The 22064-nt window shown below is 46.3% G+C and overlaps 1 protein-coding gene across 9 annotated transcripts in view; it reads left to right on the forward strand.

The window, feature by feature from the left end:
- exd3 (exonuclease 3'-5' domain containing 3) overlaps positions 1-22064 on the forward strand; it is a 637814-nt gene that overhangs the window by 150273 nt on the left and 465477 nt on the right. For 6 of the 9 annotated variants that reach the window (XM_078226739.1, XM_078226741.1, XM_078226746.1 and 3 more), the window contains one exon: positions 6076-6140. The exons of 2 other annotated variants lie outside the window; for them this stretch is intronic. In XM_078226739.1, coding sequence (XP_078082865.1) covers positions 6076-6140 — 65 coding nt within the window. Of the gene's footprint in view, positions 1-6075; positions 6141-22064 lie in introns of those variants that run through there. One more of the 9 variants, XM_078226744.1, reaches the window with a different exon arrangement.

The following is a 22064-nucleotide window of genomic DNA, read 5'->3' on the forward strand; positions in this document are numbered from 1 at the left end:
AAGGTGGAAGGAAGTGAAGGGAGGGAGGGAGAGAGAGAGATCGGGTTTCGTAAAGGGAAGGTGGAGAGGGAGAGAAGAAGAGAGAGGATGAGGGGAAGGGGATGGAAGGGAGGAAGGAGGTAGAGGGGAAATGGGGAGGAAGAGAAGGATGAAGGGAGTCAAGCTGCAAGTGAAGAGCTGGATTTGGAATTGGAGCTGGAGGGGCAGTGGGGAGGGAACACAGGTGAATGAAGAAGAGGACAAGTGGGTGAGAGGGGAGGAGGAGAGGGTTAGGTTGGGTTGAAGGGTAGTTGTGGGGAGGAAGGTGTTTGAAGGGTGAGTACGTAGCTGTGGGAGGGGAGGAGGCGGTTAGGTTGGGATATGTGAAGGAGAGGAGGTCGAGGTGGGGAAGAGGGATATGGGGATGAATGAAGTGAATCAACAGGAGGGAGGGAAGGGAATGGGAGATGAGAGGATGGGGAGATGAGGGGACAGGAGGGGTTTAGGTTGGGAAAGGAGAGTCCAGAGGGGTGGAATAATCTAGACTAAGATGCGGCAAAGTGTCTGGAATGCAGTATGTGGGTGTTTATAGACAGTGAGAGTGTCTCAAATCAACACATCCATAGTAGATACCTCTGTCTCGAATCTATCCAGCTCAGAATCATTGAGTTCGAATGTGAGTTAGAAACATTCTGACACTTGAGGGAGGGTGAACTGTATCAGGACAGTTGGCTCCAGTCTTTGATCCACTCTTGTAGAAAGATACAGGTTCAGAATGATGTTGGTGTGATTAGTAACATACAGATTACAATGTTTAAGAGTTCCATTATGGCATGTTCACTGTGTTCTTGATTTGGTGAGTCTTCTGCTCCAGATTTCCACTCCATCTGACGAAGGAGCAGCGCTCCGAAAGCGAATGGCATTTGCTACCAAATAAACCTGTTGGACTTTAACCTGGTGTTGTTAAAACTCTTACTGTGTTTACCCCAGTCCAACGCCGGCATCTCCACATAGTGACTGGAGGCCAGTGACCAGTGGTGTCCCACAGGGATTCGTGCTGGGCCCCCTATTGTTTGTCATTTATATAATTGACATAGATGACTATGTGGGGGGTAGGATCAGTAAGGTTGCCGATGACACAAAGATTGGCCGGGTGGTTAACAGTGTGGTTGAGTGTCTTGGGTTACAGGAAGATGTAGACAAGATGGTCAAATAGGCAGATAAGTGGCAGATGGAATTTAACCCAGAAAAGTGTGAGGTGATGCACTTTGGAAGGAGTAATTTGACAAGGAAGTATACTATGAAAGGTCTGATACTGGAAAGTTCCGAAGAACAAAGGGACCTTGGCATGTTTGTCCATAGATCTCTGAAGGCGGAAAAGAAAGTTAATAAGATGGTGAAAAAGGCATATGACACACTCGCCTTTATCAATCGGGGTATAGATTAGAAAAGCAGAGAGGTCATGATGGAGTTGTATAGAACTTTGATGAGGCCACAGCTGGAATACTGTGTGCAGTTCTGGTCGCCACATTATAGGAAGGAAGTGAATGCACTGGAGGGGGTGCAGAGGAGATTTATCAGGATGCTGCCTGGGATGGAACATTTAAGTTATAAAGAGAGGTTGGATAAGCTTGGGTTGTTTTTGTTGGAGCAGAGAAGACTGAGGGACGACCTGATTGAGGTGTTCAAGATTATGAGGCATGGACAGGGTGGATAGGGAGCAGCTGTTCCCCTTAGGTGAGGGGTCAGTTACGAGGAGACAGAAGTTAAAAGTGAGGGGTGGGAGATTTAGTGTGGATTTGAGGATAACGTTTTTTACCCAGAGGGCGGTGACCGTCTGGAATGCGCTGCTTGGGAGGGTGGTGGAGGCAGGATCCTGACATCCTTTAAAAAGTACCTGGATGAGTACTTGGCACGCTATAACATTCAAGCCTATGGGCCAAGTGCTGGCAAGTGCAATTAGGTGGGCGGGTCAGGGCATTTCATGCGTCGGTGCAAACTCGATGGGCCGAAGGGCCTCTTCTGCACTGTAGTATTCTGTGATTCTGAGATTCCCAATGAAACAGGACTGCATGCTTGTGCCCAACCCCCTCTGCCATCAAAATATGATATTACTTGGATGGGAAGCTGCTCGATCTGAGACCATTCCAGACAAAGAACAAGGTCTACACGATTTCCTGATGACTGTTCAGAACGGGACATGTAGTGTAGCTTCAGGCCTTATGATTAGCATGAAGAAACCTAAAATAATGGACTAGTTTGTAATGTTTTTGGTGCTGGTACCTTTCAGTATCAACCGGTACACAAATAAACACAGATTAACATTGCAGCTGGCTTATTGCTGCAGGCATCACAATAATAAGAAAACATGGATCCTGCAATCCCATGCACTGGCTTGCAAAGTACAGCATCCAGGCAAGACAACAATACACAACACAGCCTACTCCAGGAGAGATCTAGTCTGAATCCAGAGTTTCAATCCATGTCCAAAACCTGTCAGCAGTGGATACGGACACTTATCTTGCAGTGCACTCTTTCGAGCTGTCCATGTTGACAGTGAGGTGCATACAAGAATGGCCAAAAACAGTGTCGTCTTCGACAGACTTCGAACATCAGTGTGGGTAGAAAGGAGACTAAGTACACATACCAAACTGAAAGGCACAGATTTGGACTGTGTCACAATGTCATGCCAAGAAGCTCAACTACTTTCAGTTGAATGACGTCAGGAAGTTTTTGAAGATCAGATGACAGGACTAAGTATGTACCAGACACACACATGCTCAGCAAGCAGGGTTGGGCAGGTCATGCAACCAGAATACGTAGCATTCTCTGATCAAAGTGAATCTTCTATGGACAGCTTCTATGGATGACGATAGAATTGTAGAATCCCTACAGTGTGGAAGGAGGCTATTCAGCCCATTGAGTCTGCACCGTTTCTCTGAAAAAGCATCTTACCCAGGCCTAACCCCATCACCCTTTGCATTTCACCCACTAATCCCCCTAACCTACAAATCTTTGCACACTAAGGGGCAATTTAGCATTGAAACATAGAAAATAGGAGCAGGAGGAGGCAATTTGGCCCTTTCGGCCTGCTCTGCCATTCATTATGATCATGGCTGATCATCGGTGGCACAGTGGTTAGCACTGCTGCCTCACAGCGTCCAGGGACCCGGATTCAATTCCTGGCCTTGGGTCACTGTCTGTGCAGAGTTTGTATGTTCTTCCCGGGTGCTCCAATTTCCTCCCAAAGACATGCTGGTTTGGGTGCATTGGCCATGCTAAATTCTCCCTCAGTGTACCCGAACAGGCGCCAGAGAGTGGCGACTAGGGGATTTTCACAGTAACTTCATTGCAGTGTTAATGTAAGCCTACTTGTGACACTAATAAATAAACAACTCAATAGTCTGATCCCATCTTCCCCCATACCCTTTGATCCCAAGAGCTATACCTCACTGCTTCTTGAAAACATGCAATATTGCAGTTTCTTCACCCAGAGTGGCGAATCTGTGGAATTCGCAACCAAAACGTTGTGTGATTTCAAGGAGCTGGATACAACTCTTGAGGCTAAATATATCAAAAGATATGGGGGAAGGCAGGATCAGGCTATTTAGTTGAATGATCAACCATGATCACAATGAATGATGGAGCAGGCTCAAAGGGCGAAATGGCCTCCTCCTGCTCCTATTTTCTACATTTTGAGATTTGATATTCTTGTGAATCTGTCCTGTTGTGATTTTGTTTCTTGATGAGGAGTGCAAATAATGTTAATTCAAAACTCACCATTGCATTAAAAATATCAGTTACCAGTCAAGGTGACCAGGTATCATGATTCAGAAGGTCGTAGGTTGAACAACTACTCCAAAAACCTGGATGTATAATCCACGTTGTCACTGGTGCAATTCTGAAAGAGGGCTGCGTTATTGGAGGTGATAACTTTCGGATAAATCCTCAAACCAGGGATCTGTCAGCTGTCTCAGGGGGACATTATTCAAAGAAGAGACAGCACGGTAGCACAGTGGTTAGCACTGCTGCCTCACAGCACCACGGACCTGGGTTCAATTCTGGCCTTGGGTCACCGTGCATGTGGAGTTTGCATGCTCCCACGTGTCTGCATGGATTTCCTCCAGGTGCTCGTTTTCTCCCACACTCCAAAGATGTGTAGGTTAGGTGTAGTGGCCATGCTGAATTGCCCCTTAGTGTCAGGAAGATTAGCAGGGTAAACGCATGGGGTTTGACAATCGGACCTGGGTGTGATTGTTGTCGGTATAGGCTCGATGGGCCAAATGGCTTCCTTCTGCACCAAAGGGATTCTATGAAAAGCATGGGAGTTCCCCCCGGTATCCTGGTCAATAGTTTTCCCTCAATTAGCATGGATCAGACATGTCTGTCCATTGACAGAGGGAGCTTGTTCTGCAAAATTGGCTGTGTTTTCTACAAAAGTGACTTCAAAAAGTCCTTCAAGGTCAAAACCAACAACTTGTAATTAATTATACAGCATCATTAACACAAAAGGCGTGTTACAGGAAGCTCCAATTAATGAAAGTAATAGACACAACCTTTTTTCACAGAGTGTTAACAACTGAGGGACAGCCTCTTCCCCAGATTTTAGCGGGATTGGTTCTGAGCTGTTTGCTGGATGGAGTGCCCCTCCATGTGGGGAGATAGAAACATAGAAAAACTACAGCACAAACAGGCCCTTCGGCTCACAAGTTGTGCCGAACACATCCCTACCTTCTAGACCTACCTATAACCCTCCATCCTATTAAGCTCCATGTACTCATCCAGGAGTCTCTTAAAAGACCCTATTGAGTTCGCCTCCACCACCCCTGACGGCAGCCAATTCCACTCGCCCACCACCCTCTGTGTGAAAAACTTCCCCCTAACATTTCCCATGTACCTACTCCCAAGCACCTTAAACATGTGTCCTCTCGTAGCAGCCGTTTCCACCCTGGGAAAAAGCCTCTGAGAGTCCACCCGATCTATGCCTCTCAACATCTTATACACCTCTATTAGGTCTCCTCTCATCCTACGTCTCTCCAAGGAGAAAAGACCGAGCTCCCTCAGCCTATCCTCATAAGGCATGCCACTCAATCCAGGCAACATCCTTGTAAATCTCCTCTGCGCCCTTTCAATCTTTTCCACATCCTTCCTATAGTGAGGCGACCAGAACTGAGTACAGTACTCCAAGTGGGGTCTGACGAGGGTCTTATATAGCTTGACGAGGGTCTTATATAGCCAGCTTTGCTCACTGCTTTCTCTTGACAGCCCAGCCAAATTCAGTAACATGGTGCACTGGATCAGTAATCCCTGTGTTTCCGCACAGCAGCATTTATTCCTAGTCCCATGGTGATGGAAATAAGAAGAGCGCACAATGACCAAGTCTGTATCCTGCTGCAACAACCTGATTTCTATATCCCTTTCCATTAAAAATTCAGAAAACAGTCTGCAGGACATTGAATTCTTGTTCAGGGAAGGGGTTGGCGTGGGGAGGGGAAGGGGAAGAGGCGAAGGAGGTTGGGAGAGATGATGGAATGAAGGAAGAGGGGCAGGAAATGGGGGGAGGAGTGATGGAGGGGAGGAGGATGAGGGGGACAGTGGTTGCATTGAAGCTGTCCTGGAACACTACTGGGTGATGGTTGAAGTGTTGGGCTGGGCTATGCTGTCCAACAGGAAGCATGGTAGAGGGGGAGGGGCAACAGGTGGAAAAGGTAAAGGCAGAGGATGAATAATGTAATTTACCAAATGCACACATCCTGCTCTTCATCCATGCAAATTGTTCCAAGCTGCCTCATCTCCAGTGATGTGCTTAACATACAAAGTTGCTGTGCAGGGTGGCAATTTTGTTGAAGTGTTGCGAGTACACCTCCTGGCATTAGTGAGTGTGGATAGTTCTGTGAATATTAATAAAAACACAACACAGTGATGTTTGCTGGAGATTTGTTTGGATTGTGAATGAGGTTCAGTTGCTAATCTTGAGTGACAGCTCGAAGGTTAGCCGTTTTCAAGGTGGCACAAAGTGCCCATTCTGTACTCAGTAACAATACCACAGTGTTTCAAGTGCATCCTGTCACAGGCAATCAATCTGCTTCTCCCCAGGCCTGGAACCTCTCCACTTGTTGCACATCCTGCAAGAACTCTGGACAAAGAAAGAGATTCATGAGGTAGGTCCCGATTGATAGAATCTCATAATCGGCCTTGGGATTTATGCAGTACGTGTCTCCAGCACTAACGTGGGGAAGCATTATTTATGCAAGCTCGTGTTGAGTTACATGAGGGAGTTTGCACTGGTAACAGTGTCACTGAGGTAGAGGGTGGAGCTGGTAGAACAAGGCCAGACTTCAGAAAAGGGGGGTGTCAGAAAGACTGTGAAGCTGACAAAATTGTTTGGCTGACTTTAGTTTAATTGTTCAGCTCATTATCTTGCCTCCAGGTTGGATAATGGTTCTGATTTGTGATTGGGTCAGGTTGGAATGATCACATATCTCATTCTGAAAGGAACATTTTGGTTTCTGAAGCGAGGAGAGTGTCCAAATGAACTTTGAGGAATAAAAATATGTTTGGATATGTCTTTTCTTTGTTTCCGAGGACTTGGTAATGCCGTCACATTAATATGAATACACAATGGCACATTCACCACAGTACATGTGCAACGTAACATACATTAACATGCATGCAAGGCTACGCATGTGCTCTGCATATAAAAGGTGACATCAACCCTGTACATTGTGATACACACACATTGACACATGTGCATGGCAATATTCATTAATCGGCATGTAACATGATCCTGGCATTGACATACATGCAGTACAGAATAGAATTTCAACATTTGCTGATGATATCAAACTTGGAAGTGTGGCAAACAGTGAGAATGATGCAACTCAATACAACAGGACCAAGATACGCGAATGGCATGGGCAGACAAATAATAAATGGAATTTTATACAGAGAAGGTGTAAAGAAGGTGTATGCTGTGGAGGGATTGTCTGCAGAGTCTCTGTGGGTGGAAGTTCGGAGTGGGAAGGGGTCGATCACTTTGCTGGGAGTTTTCTATAGGCCACCCAATAGTAACAGGGAGGTGCAGGAGCAGATAGGGAAACAGATCCTGGAGAGTTGCAATAATAGCAGAGTTGTTGTGATGGGAGACTTTAATTTCCCAACCATAGATTGGAATATCCCTAGGGTAAGGGGATTGGATGGGGAGGAGTTCGTTAGGTGTGTTCAGGAGGGTTTCCTGAGACAGCATGTGGACAAGCCGACAAGAGGAGAGGCTGTACTTGATCTGATACTGACCAATGAACCTGGACAGATGTCAGATCTCTCAGTGGGAGAGCATCTTGGGGATAGCGATCATAACTCTATCTCCTTTATGATTGCATTGGAAAAAGAGAGGATCAGGCAAGCTAGGAAAGCATTTATATGGAGTATGGGGAAATATGAAGACATAAGGCAGCAGAGTAAATTGGAAGGAGGTATTAGAACCATAGAACCAGAGAAAATTACAGCTCAGAAACAGGCCTTTTGGCCCTTCTTGTCTGTGCCGAACCATTTTATGCCTAGTCCCACTGACCTGCACTTGGACCATATCCCTCCACACCCCTCTCATCCATGAACCCGTCCAAGTTTTTCTTAAATGTTAAAAGTGACCCCGCATTTACCACTTTATCCGGCAGCTCATTCCACACTCCCACCACTCTCTGCGTGAAGAAGCCCCCCCTAATATTCCCCATAAACTTTTGTCCTTTCACCCTTAACCCATGCCCTCTGGTTTGTTTCTCCCCGAGCCTCAGCGGAAAAAGCCTGCTTGCATTCACTCTATCTATACCCATCAAAATCTTATACACCTCTATCAAATCTCCCCTCAATCTTCTACGCTCCAGGGAATAAAGTCCCAACCTATTCAATCTCTCTCTGTAACTCAGCTTCTCAAGTCCCGGCAACATCCTTGTGAACCTTCTCTGCACTCTTTCAATCTTATTTACATCCTTCCTGTAACTAGGTGACCAAAACTGTACACAATACTCCAAATTCGGCCTCACCAATGCCTTATATAACCTTACCATAACACTCCAACTTTTATACTCGATACTCCGATTTATAAAGGCCAATGTACCAAAGACACTCTTTACGACCCAATCCACCTGTGACGTCACTTTTAGGGAATTCTGTACCTGTATTCCCAGATCCCTCTGTTTAACTGCACTCTTCAGAGTCCTACCATTTACCCTGTACGTTCTTCTTTGGTTTGTCTTTCCAAAGTGCAATATCTCACACTTGTCTGCGTTAAATTCCATTTGCCATTTTTCAGCCCATTTTTCCAGTTGGTCCAAATCCCTCTGCAAGCTTTGAAAACCTTCCTCACTGTCCACTACACCTCCAATCTTTGTATCATCAGCAAACTTGCTGATCCATTTACCACATTATCATCCAGATCATTGATATAGATGACAAACAACAATGGACCCAACACCGATCCCTGCGGCACACCACTAGTCACAGGCCTCCACTCAGAGAAGCAATCCTCCACAACCACTCTCTGGCTTCTTCCATTGAGCCAGTGTCTTATCCAATTTACTACCTCCCCATGTATACCTAGCGACTGAACCTTCCTAACTAACCTCCCATGAGGGACCTTGTCAAAGGCCTTGCTCGGGGAAATGTACTGAAGAGAGGTGGCAGTTTTTCAAGGAACGTCTGTCTAGAGTTCTACAGGACAACGTTCCGAGCAGACAGGGAGGAGTTGGTAGGTTAAAGGAACCGTGGTGCACGAAAGCTGTGCAAGACCTAGTCGAGAAGAAAAGGAAAGCGTACAAAAGGTTCAGAGAGCTTGGCGAAGATAGGGATCTAGATGAGTATACGGCTTGTAGGAAGGGACTAAAGAAGGAAATTAGGAGAGCCAGAAGGGGTCACGAGAAGGCCTTGGCAGGTAGGATTAAGGAAAACCCTAACGCGTTCTATAAATATGTGAAGAGTAAAAGGATGAGACGTGAAGGAATAGGGCCTATAAAAGGTGAAGGCGGGAAAATCTGTACGGGACCAGTAGAAATGGCAGAGGTGCTTAATGAGTATTTTGCCTCGGTTTTCACAGAGGAGAAGGACCTGGGTGGGCTTGCGGTGGACTGAAAAGATTGAGTATGTGGACTTTAAGAAAGAGGTTGTGCTGGAATCTTTGAATGGCATCAAGAACATAGAACAGTACAGCACAGATACAGCACAGAACAGGCCCTTCGGCCCACAATGTTGTGCCGAGCTTTATCTGAAACCAAGATCAAGCTATCCCACTCCCTATCATCCTGATGTGCTCCATGTGCCTATCCAAGAACCGCTTAAATGTTCCTAAAGTGTCTGATTCCACTATCACTGAAGGCAGTCCATTCCACACCCCAACCACTCTCTGCGTAAAGAACCTACCTCTGATGTCCTTCCTATATCTCCCACCATGAACCCTTTCGTTATGCCCCCTTGCAATAGCTCCATCCACCCGAGGAAATAGTCTTTGAACGTTCACTCTATCTATCCCCTTCATCATTTTATAAAACTCTATTAAGTCTCCCCTCAGCCTCCTCCGCTCCAGAGAGAACAGCCCTAGCTCCCTCAACCTTTCCTCATAAGACCTACCCTCCAAACCATGCAGCATCCTGGTAAATCTCCTCTGCACTCTTTCCAGCGCTTCCTTCTTATAGGAGGTGACCAGAACTGCACACAGTATTCCAAATGTGGTCTCACCAAGGTCCTGTACAGTTGCAGCATAACCCCACGGCTCTTAAACTCCAATCCCCTGTTAATAAAAGCTAACACACTATAGGCCTTCTTCACAGCTCTATCCACTTGAGTGGCAACCTTTACTGATCTGTGGATATAGACCCCAAGATCTCTCTGTCCCTCCACAGTCTTCAGAACCCTACCTTTGACCCTGTAATCCACATTTAAATTAGTCCTACCAAAATGAATCACCTCACATTTATCAGGGTTAAACTCCATTTGCCATTTTTCAGCCCAGCTCTGCATCCTATCTATGTCTCTTTGCAGCCTACAACAGCCCTCCACCTCATCCACTACTCCACCAATCTTGGTGTCATCAGCAAATTTACTGATCCACCCTTCAGCCCCCTCCTCTAAGTCATTAATAAAAATCACAAAGAGCAGAGGACAAAGAGCAAAGAACAGTACAGCACAGGAAACAGGCCCTTCGGCCCTCCAAGCCTGTGCCACTCCTTGGTCCAACTCGACCAATCGTTTGTATCCCTCCATTCCCAGGCTGCTCATGTGACTATCCAGGTAAGTCTTAAACGATGTCAGCGTGCCTGCCTCCACCACCCTACTTGGCAGCGCATTCCAGGCCTCCACCACCCTCTGTGTAAATAAAATCCCTCTAATATCTGAGTTATACTTCGCCCCTCTCACCTTGAGCATGTGACCCCTCGTGAACGTCACTTCTGATCTGGGAAAAAGCTTCCCACCGTTCACCCTATCTATCCCCTTCATAATCTTGTACACCTCTATTAGATCTCCCCTCATTCTCCGTCTTTCCAGGGAGAACAACCCCAGTTTACCCAGTCTCTCCTCATAGCTAAGACCCTCCATACCAGGCAACATCCTGGTAAACCTTCTCTGCACTCTCTCTAACGCCTCCACGTCCTTCTGGTAGTGCGGCGACCAGAACTGGACGCAGTACTCCAAATGTGGTCTAACCAGCGTTCTATACAGCTGCATCATCAGACTCCAGCTTTTCTACTCTATACCCCGTCCTATAAAGGCAAGCATACCATATGCCTTCTTCACCACCTTCTCCACCTGTGTTGCCACCTTCAAGGATTTGTGGACTTGCACACCTAGGTCCCTCTGTGTTTCTATACTCCTGATGACTCTGCCATTTATTGTATAACTCCTCCCTACATTATTTCTTCCAAAATGCATCACTTCGCATTTATCCGGATTAAACTCCATCTGCCACCTCTCCGCCCAATTTTCCAGCCTATCTATATCCTGCTGTATTGCCCGACAATGCTCTTCGCTATCCGCAGATCCAGCCATCTTCGTGTCATCCGCAAACTTGCTGATTACACCAGTTACACCTTCTTCCAAATCATTTATATATATCACAAATAGCAGAGGTCCCAGTACAGAGCCCTGCGGAACACCACTGGTCACAGACCTCCAGCCGGAAAAAGACCCTTCGACCACTACCCTCTGTCTCCTATGGCCAACACAGTAAGAAGTTTAACAACACCAGGTTAAAGTCCAACAAGTTTATTTGGTAGCAAAAGCCACACAAGCTTTCGAAGCTCTAAGCCCCTTCTTCAGGTGAGTGGGAATTCTGTTCACAAACAGAGCTTATAAAGACACAGACTCAATTTACATGAATAATGGTTGGAATGCGAATACTTACAACTAATCAAGTCTTTAAGAAACAAAACAATGGGAGTGGAGAGAGCATCAAGACAGGCTAAAAAGATGTGTATTGTCTCCAGACAAGACAGCCAGTGAAACTCTGCAGGTCCACGCAACTGTGGGAGTTACAAATAGTGTGACATGAACCCAATATCCCGGTTGAGGCCGTCCTCGTGTGTGCGGAACGTGGCTATCAGTTTCTGCTCAGCGACTCTGAGCTGTCGTGTGTCGCGAAGGCCGCCTTGGAGAACGCTTACCCGAATATCAGAGGCCGAATGCCCGTGACCGCTGAAGTGCTCCCCAACAGGAAGAGAACAGTCTTGCCTGGTGATTGTCGAGCGGTGTTCATTCATCTGTTGTCGCAGCGTCTGCATAGTTTCCTATGGCCAAGCCAGTTCTCCACCCATCTAGCCACTTCTCCTTGTATCCCATGAGCCTTAACCTTCTTAACCAACCTGCCATGTGGGACTTTGTCAAATGCCTTACTGAAATCCATATAGACGACATCCACGGCCCTTCCTTCATCAACCGTTTTTGTCACTTCCTCAAAAAACTCCACCAAATTTGTAAGGCACGACCTCCCTCTTACAAAACCATGCTGTCTGTCACTAATGAGATTGTTCCGTTCTAAATGCACATACATCCTGTCTCTAAGAATCCTCTCCAACAACTTCCCTACCACGGACGTCAAGCTCACTGGCCTATAATTTCCTGGGTTATCCCTGCTACCCTTCTTGAACAACGGGACCACATTCGCTATCCTCCAATCCTCAGGGACCTCACCTGTGTCCAAAGAAGCGACAAAGATTTCCGTCAGAGGCCCAGCAATTTCATCTCTCGTCTCCCTGAGCAATCGAGGATAGATGCCATCAGGCCCTGGGGCTTTGTCAGTTTTAATGTTCCCTAAAAAACCTAACATTTCCTCTCTTGTAATGGAGATTTTCTCTAACGGGTCAACACCTCCCTCCGAGACACTCCCGGTTAACACGCCCCTCTCCTTCGTGAATACCGATGCAAAGTATTCATTTAGGATCTCCCCTATTCCCTTGGGTTCTAAGCATAATTCCCCATCTTTGTCCCTGAGAGGTCCGATTTTCTCCCTGACAACTCTTTTGTTCCTAACGTGTGAATAGAATGCCTTAGGATTCTCCTTAATCCTGCCTGCCAAGAACATCTCGTGACCTCTTTTTGCCCTTCTAACTCCCCGTTTGAGTTCTTTCCTACTCTCTCTGTATTCCTCCAGAGCTCCATCTGTTTTCTGTTGCCTGGACTTAACGTACGCCTCCCTTTTCATTTTAATCAGATCCTCAATTTCCCTGGTTATTCACGGCTCTCGAATCCTACCTTTCCTATCTTTCCTTTTTACAGGCACATGCCTATCCTGCAGCCTTATCAATAGTTCCTTAAAAGACTCCCACATGCCAGACGCGGACTTACCCTCGAACATCCTCTCCCAATCAACATCCACCAATTCCTGCCTTATCCGGCTATAGTCAGCCTTCCCCCAATTTAGCACCCTGCCCGTAGGACAGCACTCATCCTTGTCCATTACTATCCTAAAGTTAACAGAGTTGTGGTCACTATTTGCCACATGTTCCCCTACCGAAACTTTGACGACCTGACCGGGCTCATTTCCCAGAACTAGGTCCTGTATAGCCCCCTCTCTAGTCGGGCTATCTACATACTGTTCCAAAGAACCTTCCAGTACGCATTTTACAAATTCCTCCCCTTCCGGACCCCAGCTCTAAGCACTTTCCAGTCTGTGCCAGGGAAATTAAAGTCCCCACTACAACAACCAGGACCAAACACTGATCCCTGTGGCAGTCCGCTAGCAACCTGCCTCCAGTCAGAAAATTTTCCATCCACCACCACCCTCTGTCTTCGATCAGATAGCCAATTACCTATCCAATCTGCCAACTTTCCCTCTATCCCACACCTCCTTACTTTCATCATAAGCCGACCATGGGGGACCTTATCAAACGCCTTACTAAAATCCATGTATATGACATCAACTGCCCTACCTTCATCAACACACTTAGTTACCTCCTCAAAAAATTCAATCAAATTTGTGAGGCACGACTTGCCCTTCACGAATCCGTGCTGACTATCCCTGATTAATCCGCATCTTTCTAAATGGCCGTAAATCCCATCCCTAAGGACCTTTTCCATCAATTTTCCAACCACCAAAGTAAGACTAACCGGTCTATAATTACCAGGGTCATTTCTATTCCCTTTCTTAAACAGAGGAACAACATTCGTCACTCTCCAGTCCTCTGGCACCATCCCCGTGGACAGTGAGGACCCAAAGATCAAAGCCAAAGGCTCTGCAATCTCACCCCTTGCCTCCCAAGGAATCCTAGGATATATTTCATCAGGCCCAGGGGACTTATCGACCTTCAGTTTATTCACTGATAGATAAGACGCCGGGTCCGGATGGGATGTACCCCAGGTACTGTGGGAGGCGAGGGAAGAGATTGCAGATCCTCTGGCGATGATCTTTGCATCGTCGATGGAGACGGGAGAGGTGCCGGAGGATTGGAGGATTGCGGATGTGGTTCCTTTTTTCAAGAAGGGGAATAGGGATAGCCCAGGAAATTACCGACCGGTGAGTCTAACCTCAGTGGTTGGTAAGCTGATGGAGAAGATCCTGAGGGACAAGATTTATGAGCATTTAGAGAGGTTTAGGATGCTCAAGAATACTCAGCACAGCTTTGTCAAAGGCAGATCGTGCCTTAGGAGCCTGGTGGAGTTCTTCGAAAATGTGACGAAACACATTGACGAAGGGAAAGCGGTAGATGTGGTTTATATGGATTTTAGCTAGGCGTTCGATAACGTCCCCCATGCAAGGCTTCTAGAAAAAGTGAGAGGGCATGGGATCGAAGGGGCTGCTGCCCTGTGGATCCAGAACTGGCTTGCCCAAAGGAGGCAGAGAGTGTGTATAGATGGGCCTTTTTCTAAATGGAGGTCGGTCACCAGTGGAGTGCCCCAGGGATCTGTTCTGGGACCCTTGCTGTTTGCCATTTTCATAAATGACCTGGATGAGGAAGTGGAGGGATGGGTTTGTAAGTTTGCCGACGACATGAAGGTTGGTGGGGTTGTGGATAGTCTGGAGGGATGTCAGAAGTTACAGAGGGACATGGATAGGATGCAAGACTGGGTGGAGAAGTGGCAGATGGACTTCAACCCAGATAAATGCGTAGTGGTCCGTTTTGGCAGGTCAAATGGGATGAAGGAGTACAATATAAAGGGAAAGTCTCTTAGTACTGTGGAGGATCAGAAGGACCTTGGGGTCCGGGTCCATAGGACTCTAAAATCGGCCCCGCAGGTGGAGGAGGTGGTTAAGAAGGCGTATGGTGTGCTGGCCTTTATCAATCGAGGGATTGAGTTTCGGAGTCCGGGGATAATGATGCAGCTATATAAGACCCTCGTCAGACCCCACTTGGAGTACTGTGTTCAGTTCTGGTCGCCTCATTAAAGGAAGGATGTGGAAAAGATTGAAAGGGTGCAGAGGAGATTTACAAGGATGTTGCCTGGATTGAGTGGCATGCCTTATGAGGATAGGTTGAGGGAGCTCGGTCTTTTCTCCTTGGAGAGACGTAGGATGAGAGGAGACCTAATAGAGGTGTATAAGATGTTGAGAGGCATAGATCGGGTGGACTCTCAGAGGCTTTTTCCCAGGGTGGAAATGGCTGCTACGAGAGGACACATGTTTAAGGTGCTTGGGAGTAGGTACATGGGAAATATTAGGGGGAAGTTTTTCACACAGAGGGTGGTGGGCGAGTGGAATCGGCTACCATCAGTGGTGGTGGAGGCAAACTCAATAGGGTCTTTTAAGAGACTCCTGGATGAGTACATGGGACTTAATAGGATGGAGGCTTATAGATAGGCCTAAAAGGTAGGGATATGTTCGGCACAACTTGTGGGGCTGAAGGGCCTGTTTTTGTGCTGTAGTTTTTCTATGTTTCTAAGTGTGAAGTGACACATTTTGGCAGAAGTAATAGGGAGAGGCAGTGTAGACATTGTGAAGGATATGAGGGCCCTTGAGAGGGTGCAAAGGAAATTTGCCAGAATGGTTCGAGGGATGAGGGATTTTAACAATAAGGTTCAATTGGAGAAATTGGGGTTGTTCTCCTTGGAGCGAGGGAGATTTGTTAGCAATGTACAAGATCAAAACAGGTTTATATAAAGTAGATAGATTCTTGATAAAGTCGGGGGCGAAAGATTATTGAATTAGGTGGGAATGTGGAATTGAAGTTACAATTAGAACAGCCATGATCTAATTGAATGAGGGAGCAGGTTCGAGGAGCCAAGTGGCCTACTCCTCCTCATTTGTGTATTTGTAGAACAAGGAAAATCTCTTCCCGTTAACTGATGGTACCAAGAGTAGGACACAGATTTTCGATTTGGGGCAAGAGTTGCAGGGGAACGTCAAGAGGAACGTCTTTGCACAGTGAATGAGTGGCACGGTGGTTAGCACTGCTGCCTCAGTGCCAGGGACCTGGATTCAATTCCAGCCTCGGGTCACTTTCTGTGTGGAGTTTGCACATTCCCCCCCCGTGTCTGTGTGGGTTTTCTCCGGGAGCTCCACTTTCCTCCCACAGTCCAAAGATGTTGGGTTAGGTTGATTGACCTAATTGACCTATTTGCCCCTTAGTGTCAAAGGGACCAGCAGGGTAAATATGTGGGGTTAAGGGGATAGGGCATGGGTGGAATTGCTGTCGGCGTAGGCTCATTGGGCACTGTAGGGGCTCTCTGATTCCAAGAATGCTAAAGACCTGGAACCCGCTGATTACGTGGGTGGTGTTGTGGAGATGGTGAAGGATTTTGATAGACACTGAAGAAACGTAGAAACTAGGAGCAGGATTAGGCCATTCGGTCCTTTGTGCCAGCTCCGGCATTCAGTGTGATCATGGCTGATGCTCGATCTCAATGCCTTAGTCCCGTTTTCACCCCATATCCTTTTGGTAAGGTCCCTCATAAGAAGTTATTGGGTAAAATTAAAGCACATGGATAGGGGGCAATATATCGGCTGAGATGGCATTAAAATCAAAAGAAAATCTATCTCTATCTTGAATATATTCAGTGAATGGCCTCCACAACCTGTTGTAGAGAATTCCACAGATTCACTACTCTTTGAGTGAAGAAATTATTTTCTCATCTCAGTCCTAAATGGTCTACCCATATCCTGAGACTGTGTCCCCTGGTTCTAGATTCCCCAACCAGGGAAAATAACCTCCTTGCATCTAGTCTGTCCAGCCCGGTTAGAATTCTATACATTTCAATCAGATCTCCTCTCATCTTTCTAAACTCTCGTGAATCTGCCCATTCAAACCAATTTCTCCTCGGAGTCTAGTCCCACCAACCCCGGTATCAGCCTCGTGACCCTCCGCTGCACTCCCTCTATGGCAAGAATATCCTTTCTTAGGGAGGGAGACCAAAACTGTATGCAATACTTCAGCGGTGGTCTCACCAAGGCCCTGTGTAATTGCACTAAGGTAGCCCTACTTCTGAACTCAAGTCCTGTTGCAATGAAGGCCTGCTTTCCTAATTGCTTGCTGCATCTGCCTCTCCGCTTTCATCGACTGGTGTACAAGGACACCCAGATCCCTTTGTAGACTTCCCAATATATCACCGTTTCAATAATACTCTTCCTTTCTGTTTTTCACACCAAAGTATATAACTTCACATTTATCCACATTATATTGCCCACTCACTCAACTTGTCTAAATCACCTTGAAACCTCCTTGCATCCTCCTCATAACTCGCAGTTCCACCCAGTTTTGTGTTGTCAGCAAACTTGGAAATGTTACATTTGGTTCCCTCATCCTGGTTGTTTGTATATATCGTGAACAGCTGGGACCCAAGCAGTGATCCTTGCGTACCCATAAGTCACTGCCTGCCACTTAGAAAAAGATCCATTTTTTCCATTCTCTGGTTCCTGTCTGTCAACCAATTCTCGATCCATGCCGATATATTGCCCCCTATCCATGTGCTTTAATTTTACCCAATAACTTCTTACGAGGGACCTTGCCAAAAGCCTTCTGAAAGTCCAAATACGCCACATCCACTGGTTCTTCCGTATCTTTTCTCCTGGTTACATAGATTATAGATTTATAGATTCATAGAACCCTACAGTGCAGAAAGAGGCCATTCGGCCCATCGAGTCGGCACCGACCACAATCCCACCCAGGCCCTACCCCCATATCCCTACATATTTTACCCGCTAATCCCTCTAACCTACTCATCTCAGGACACTAAGGGGCAATTTTAGCATGGCCAATCAACCTAACCCACACATCTTTGGACTACTGCCAACAACTGCTTTTGAGCTTCTCTGATCTCCAACTCTAAGCAACACAGAGCCACCAACAGCCCCTAGGGCTACTCTGAGCTCCTACCCCTAAATGCAGGGAATAATAGAACCATAGAATCCCTACAGTGCAGAAGGGGGCTATTTGTCCCATTTAGTCTGCACTGACTCTCCAAAAGAGCATTCTACCAAGGCCCATCCTTCTGCCCTATTCCTGTAACCCTGAGACTTGGCTAATCCACATATCTTTAGACACTAAGGGTGGATTTTCTCATCCTGGTCGTCACGGGAATTGTAGCGGGCAGGACACGGACCTTGCAAAGGTCCGTTGACCTCGGGTGGGATTTTCTGGTCTTGGGGCGAACGCGGCTGGAAAATCCTGCCCTAAGGGGCAATTTGGCATGGCTGATCCACCTAACCTGCACACCTTTGGACTGTGGAAGGAAATCAGAGCACCCAGGGGAAACCCACACAGACACAGAGGGGACATGTAAACACCACACAGTTACTCAAGGCCGGAATCGAACTGGGCCCTTGATGCTGAGAGTGCTACCACAATGGCAGAACTTGAACTCCGTGGAGCCAAAGCTCTTCTCCATTTTCTTCCTAGAGCCACTCTGTCTCTTGAACCTATTGGTGTCATCTGTAGTATCTACATCCTCAAAAAATTCCAGCATATTTGTTAAGCATGATTTACCTTTCATAAACCTCTGCTGACTTTTTCCAATCCTGTTTATACTTTCCAAATGTTCTGTTATCACGTCCTTTATAATAGACTCCAGCATCTTCCCCATTACTGATGTCAGGCTAACTGATTTGTAATTCTCCCTTTTTTCTCACCCTCCCTTTTGAAATAGTGGGTTTACGTTTGCCACCCTCCAATCTGGAGGAACTGCTCCAGGGTCTGTAGAATTTTGGAAAATGACCACGAATGCATCCAATATTTCCCAGGGCCACTTCCTTTAACACTCTGGGATATAGATTATCAGGCCCTAGTGATTTTTCAGCGTTAATTTCCCGAGCATCATTTTCTTACTAACGCTGATTTCCTTCAATTCTGCCCTCTCACATTTTCCCCTTCGTTTCCTCACATTTCTGGGAGGTTATTTGTGTCCTCTTTTGTGAAGACAGAACCAAAATACATGGTCAATTCTTCTGCCACTTCTTTGCTCCCTTTATAATTTCTCTGGCTTCTGACTGTAAGGGACATTTGCCTGGACTAATCTTTTTCTCTTCACATACTTATAGAAGCTTTTGCGGTCAGTTTCTATATTCACTGCAATTTTACTCTAAATCTTTTTCTATTTTTCCCCCTTGATCACTTTGTCCTCTTTTGCTGAACGCTCCCAATCCTCAGACTTGCTGCTTTTCCCATGTCAATTTTATAGGTCTCCTCTTTGGATTTAATATCATCCCAAATTTATTTTGTAAGCCATGGTTGAGCACTTTTCCTCTTTTACTTTTGCTCCTGACAGGAATGAATAATTGTTGTAATTCATGCACACGATATTCAGATATGAACCATTGTCTATCCACCATCAGCCCTTTTAGTAAGGTTCCCCAATCTATCCTTTGCCACTTCAGACCTCACACCCTCATAGTTCCCTTAATTTAGATCCCAGATTCTAGTTTGAATCAGATCAGCCATGATCTTGTTGAATGGCGGGGCAGGCTCGAAGGGCCAGATGGCTTACTCCTGCTCCTATTTCTTATGTTCTTATGAATTTAACCACATCACTTTATGCCTTAATGAAGAATTCTTTCATATTATAGTTACTTTTCAACAAAGGACCCTGCACAACACGATTGTTAATTAATCCTTTGCACAGTACCCAGCCTAGAATAGCCTGTTCTCCAGTTGGTTCCTCAATATATTGGCTGAAAAAAACCATCACGTACACACTCCAGGAACTGTTCCTTCACTAAGCCATTGCTAGTTTGGTTTGTCCAATCTATATATAAATTAAAATCACCCATGGTTACAGTTGTACCCTTGTTTATGCATCACTGATTCCTTGTTTAACACCTTCCCTTACATCTCCACTACTGTTTGGGGGCTGATTGACAGTCCCCAACAATGTTTTCAGTCCTTGGTGTTTCTTATCTCCACCCATACAGATTCCGCATCATGAATTATTAAATCATTATCCTTTGTCACTCTTGCATTAATTTCCTCCTTTATTAACAATGCTACTCCACCTCCTTTCCCTTTTTGTCTGTCCTTCCTAAATGATGAATACCCCTGGATGTTCAGTTCCTATCCTTGGTAACCCTGCAGCCATGTGTCTGTAATTATAACTATATCATAACTGTTTATATCTATTTGTGTGTGTTAATTCATCTACCTTATTGTGAATGCTCCACGCATTAAGACATTAAAGCCTTCAAACTTGCCTTTTTAACCTTGTTAGTCATCTTAGCTTTACTTTGCATTTTGGCCCCATTTGTTTTTTACCCTTGTTTTTTCTGCCTTCCACTTTTGCTTCTTATATTTCTGCCTTTATTTCTCTCCTTGTTTCTCTCTCCTCTGTCTCCCTGCTCAGGTTCCCATCCCTCTACTATTCTAATTACGGAAATAAAATTGCAGAGCTATGTCGGGAAAAGATACTGAAAGGATACCATAAAGAACCTGACAGACGCGATGGGCTGAATGGCTTGTTTCTCTGCCATAAATAGTGATGACTCTATAATGTGCACATTATAGAGTCATCTATAATGTGAGACATTCAACAACTTTCACACATAAGCACAAGGTGTCAAACATAGGTACTTGAGGACAGTGATCCAATCCCACAAGTGTCCATGCACACAACTTGACGCCGTGAGTAATGTGTGTGCACAGCTTTATCCACCCCAGACTAATGAGCGCATAGCTGAACACCCCTGACAAACACGTGTGTGCAATATGAACCCACAATTAACATGTGCAGAGCTTCAGGCCCCAACCAATGTGCCCCTGCGGAATGCAACTAGCTTGAATATGCCTGACTACTGCTCGTGTGCAACTTCAACCTCACTTAATGCACACGCGCAGCTTGACCCTGCATGACTAACACATCCCCGTGCAATATAACTAGCCCCAAATAATGTGTGTGTAATTGAAGACTGTCCCTTCCACTTGCACAGAGGTGCATAGTGGCCCTCGCACAAGTGCCTATTCTCTCTTGGTGACTCTTGCGCAAGGGCCTATTCTCTCATAGTGACTCTTGCACAAGCACCTGCCCTCACATAGTGATTCTTGCACAAATACCTGTGCTCTCGTAGTGACTCTTGCACAAGCACCTGTGCTCTCACAGTGACTCTTGCACAAGTGCCTGTGCTCACGTGTTGACTCTTGCACAAGTGCCTGCGCTCTCGTAGTGACTCTTGCACAAGCGTCTATTCTCTCGTAGTGACTCTTGCACAAGTGCCTGGGTCTCGTAGCACAAGTGCCTGTCCTTTCATAGTGCCTCTTGCACAAGCACCTGTGCTCTTGTAGTGACTCTTGCACAAGTGCCTGCACACTCCTAGCGACTCTTGCACAAGCGCCTGCACTCTCATATTGACTCTTGCAGAAGCGTATGTGCTCTCGTAGTGACTCTTGCACAAGCGTCTATTCTCTCGTAGTGACTCTTGCACAAGTGCCTGGGTCTCGTAGTGACTCTTGCACAAGTGCCTGCGCTCTCGTTGTGATTCTTGCACAAGCGTCTGAGCTCTCGTATTAACTTGTGCACAAGAGCCTGTGCTCTCATAGTGACTCTTGCACAAGCGCCTGCGCTCTCATAGTGACTCTTGCACAAGCATCTGTCCTCCCATAGTGACTCTTGCACAAGTGCCTGCACTCTCGTAGTGACTCCTGCACAAGCGTCTATTCTCTCGTAGTGACTCTTACACAAGTGCCTGTGCTCTCGTTGTGACACTTGCACAAGTGCCTGTGCTCTCGTTGTGACACTTGCACAAGTGCCTGCGCTCTCGTTGTGACTCTTGCACAAGTGCCTGCGCTCTCATTGTGACTCTTGCACAAGTGCCTGCGCTTTCATAGCGACTCTTGCACAAGCGCCTATTCTCCCATAGTGACTCTTGCACAAGCGCCTGCGCTCTCATAGTGAATCTTGCACAAGCGTCTATTCTCTCGTAATGAATCTTGCACAAATACCTGCACTCTCATCGTGACTCTTGCACAAGGGCCTGTGCTCTCATAGTGCTCTTGCACAAGCGCCTGCGCTCCTATCGGGACTCTTGCACAAGCGCCTGTGCTCTGGTAGTGACTCTTGCACAAGCGCCTATTCTCCCATAGTGACTCTTGCACAAGCACTAGCGCTCGCGTAGTGACTCTTGCACAAGCGTTTGTGCTCTTGTAGTGACTCTTGCACAAGCGTCTATTCTATCATAATGACTTCTGTAC

This window comes from Mustelus asterias, chromosome 13, assembly GCF_964213995.1.
Source record: "Mustelus asterias chromosome 13, sMusAst1.hap1.1, whole genome shotgun sequence".
In the NCBI taxonomy this organism is placed as follows: Eukaryota; Metazoa; Chordata; class Chondrichthyes; order Carcharhiniformes; family Triakidae; genus Mustelus; species Mustelus asterias.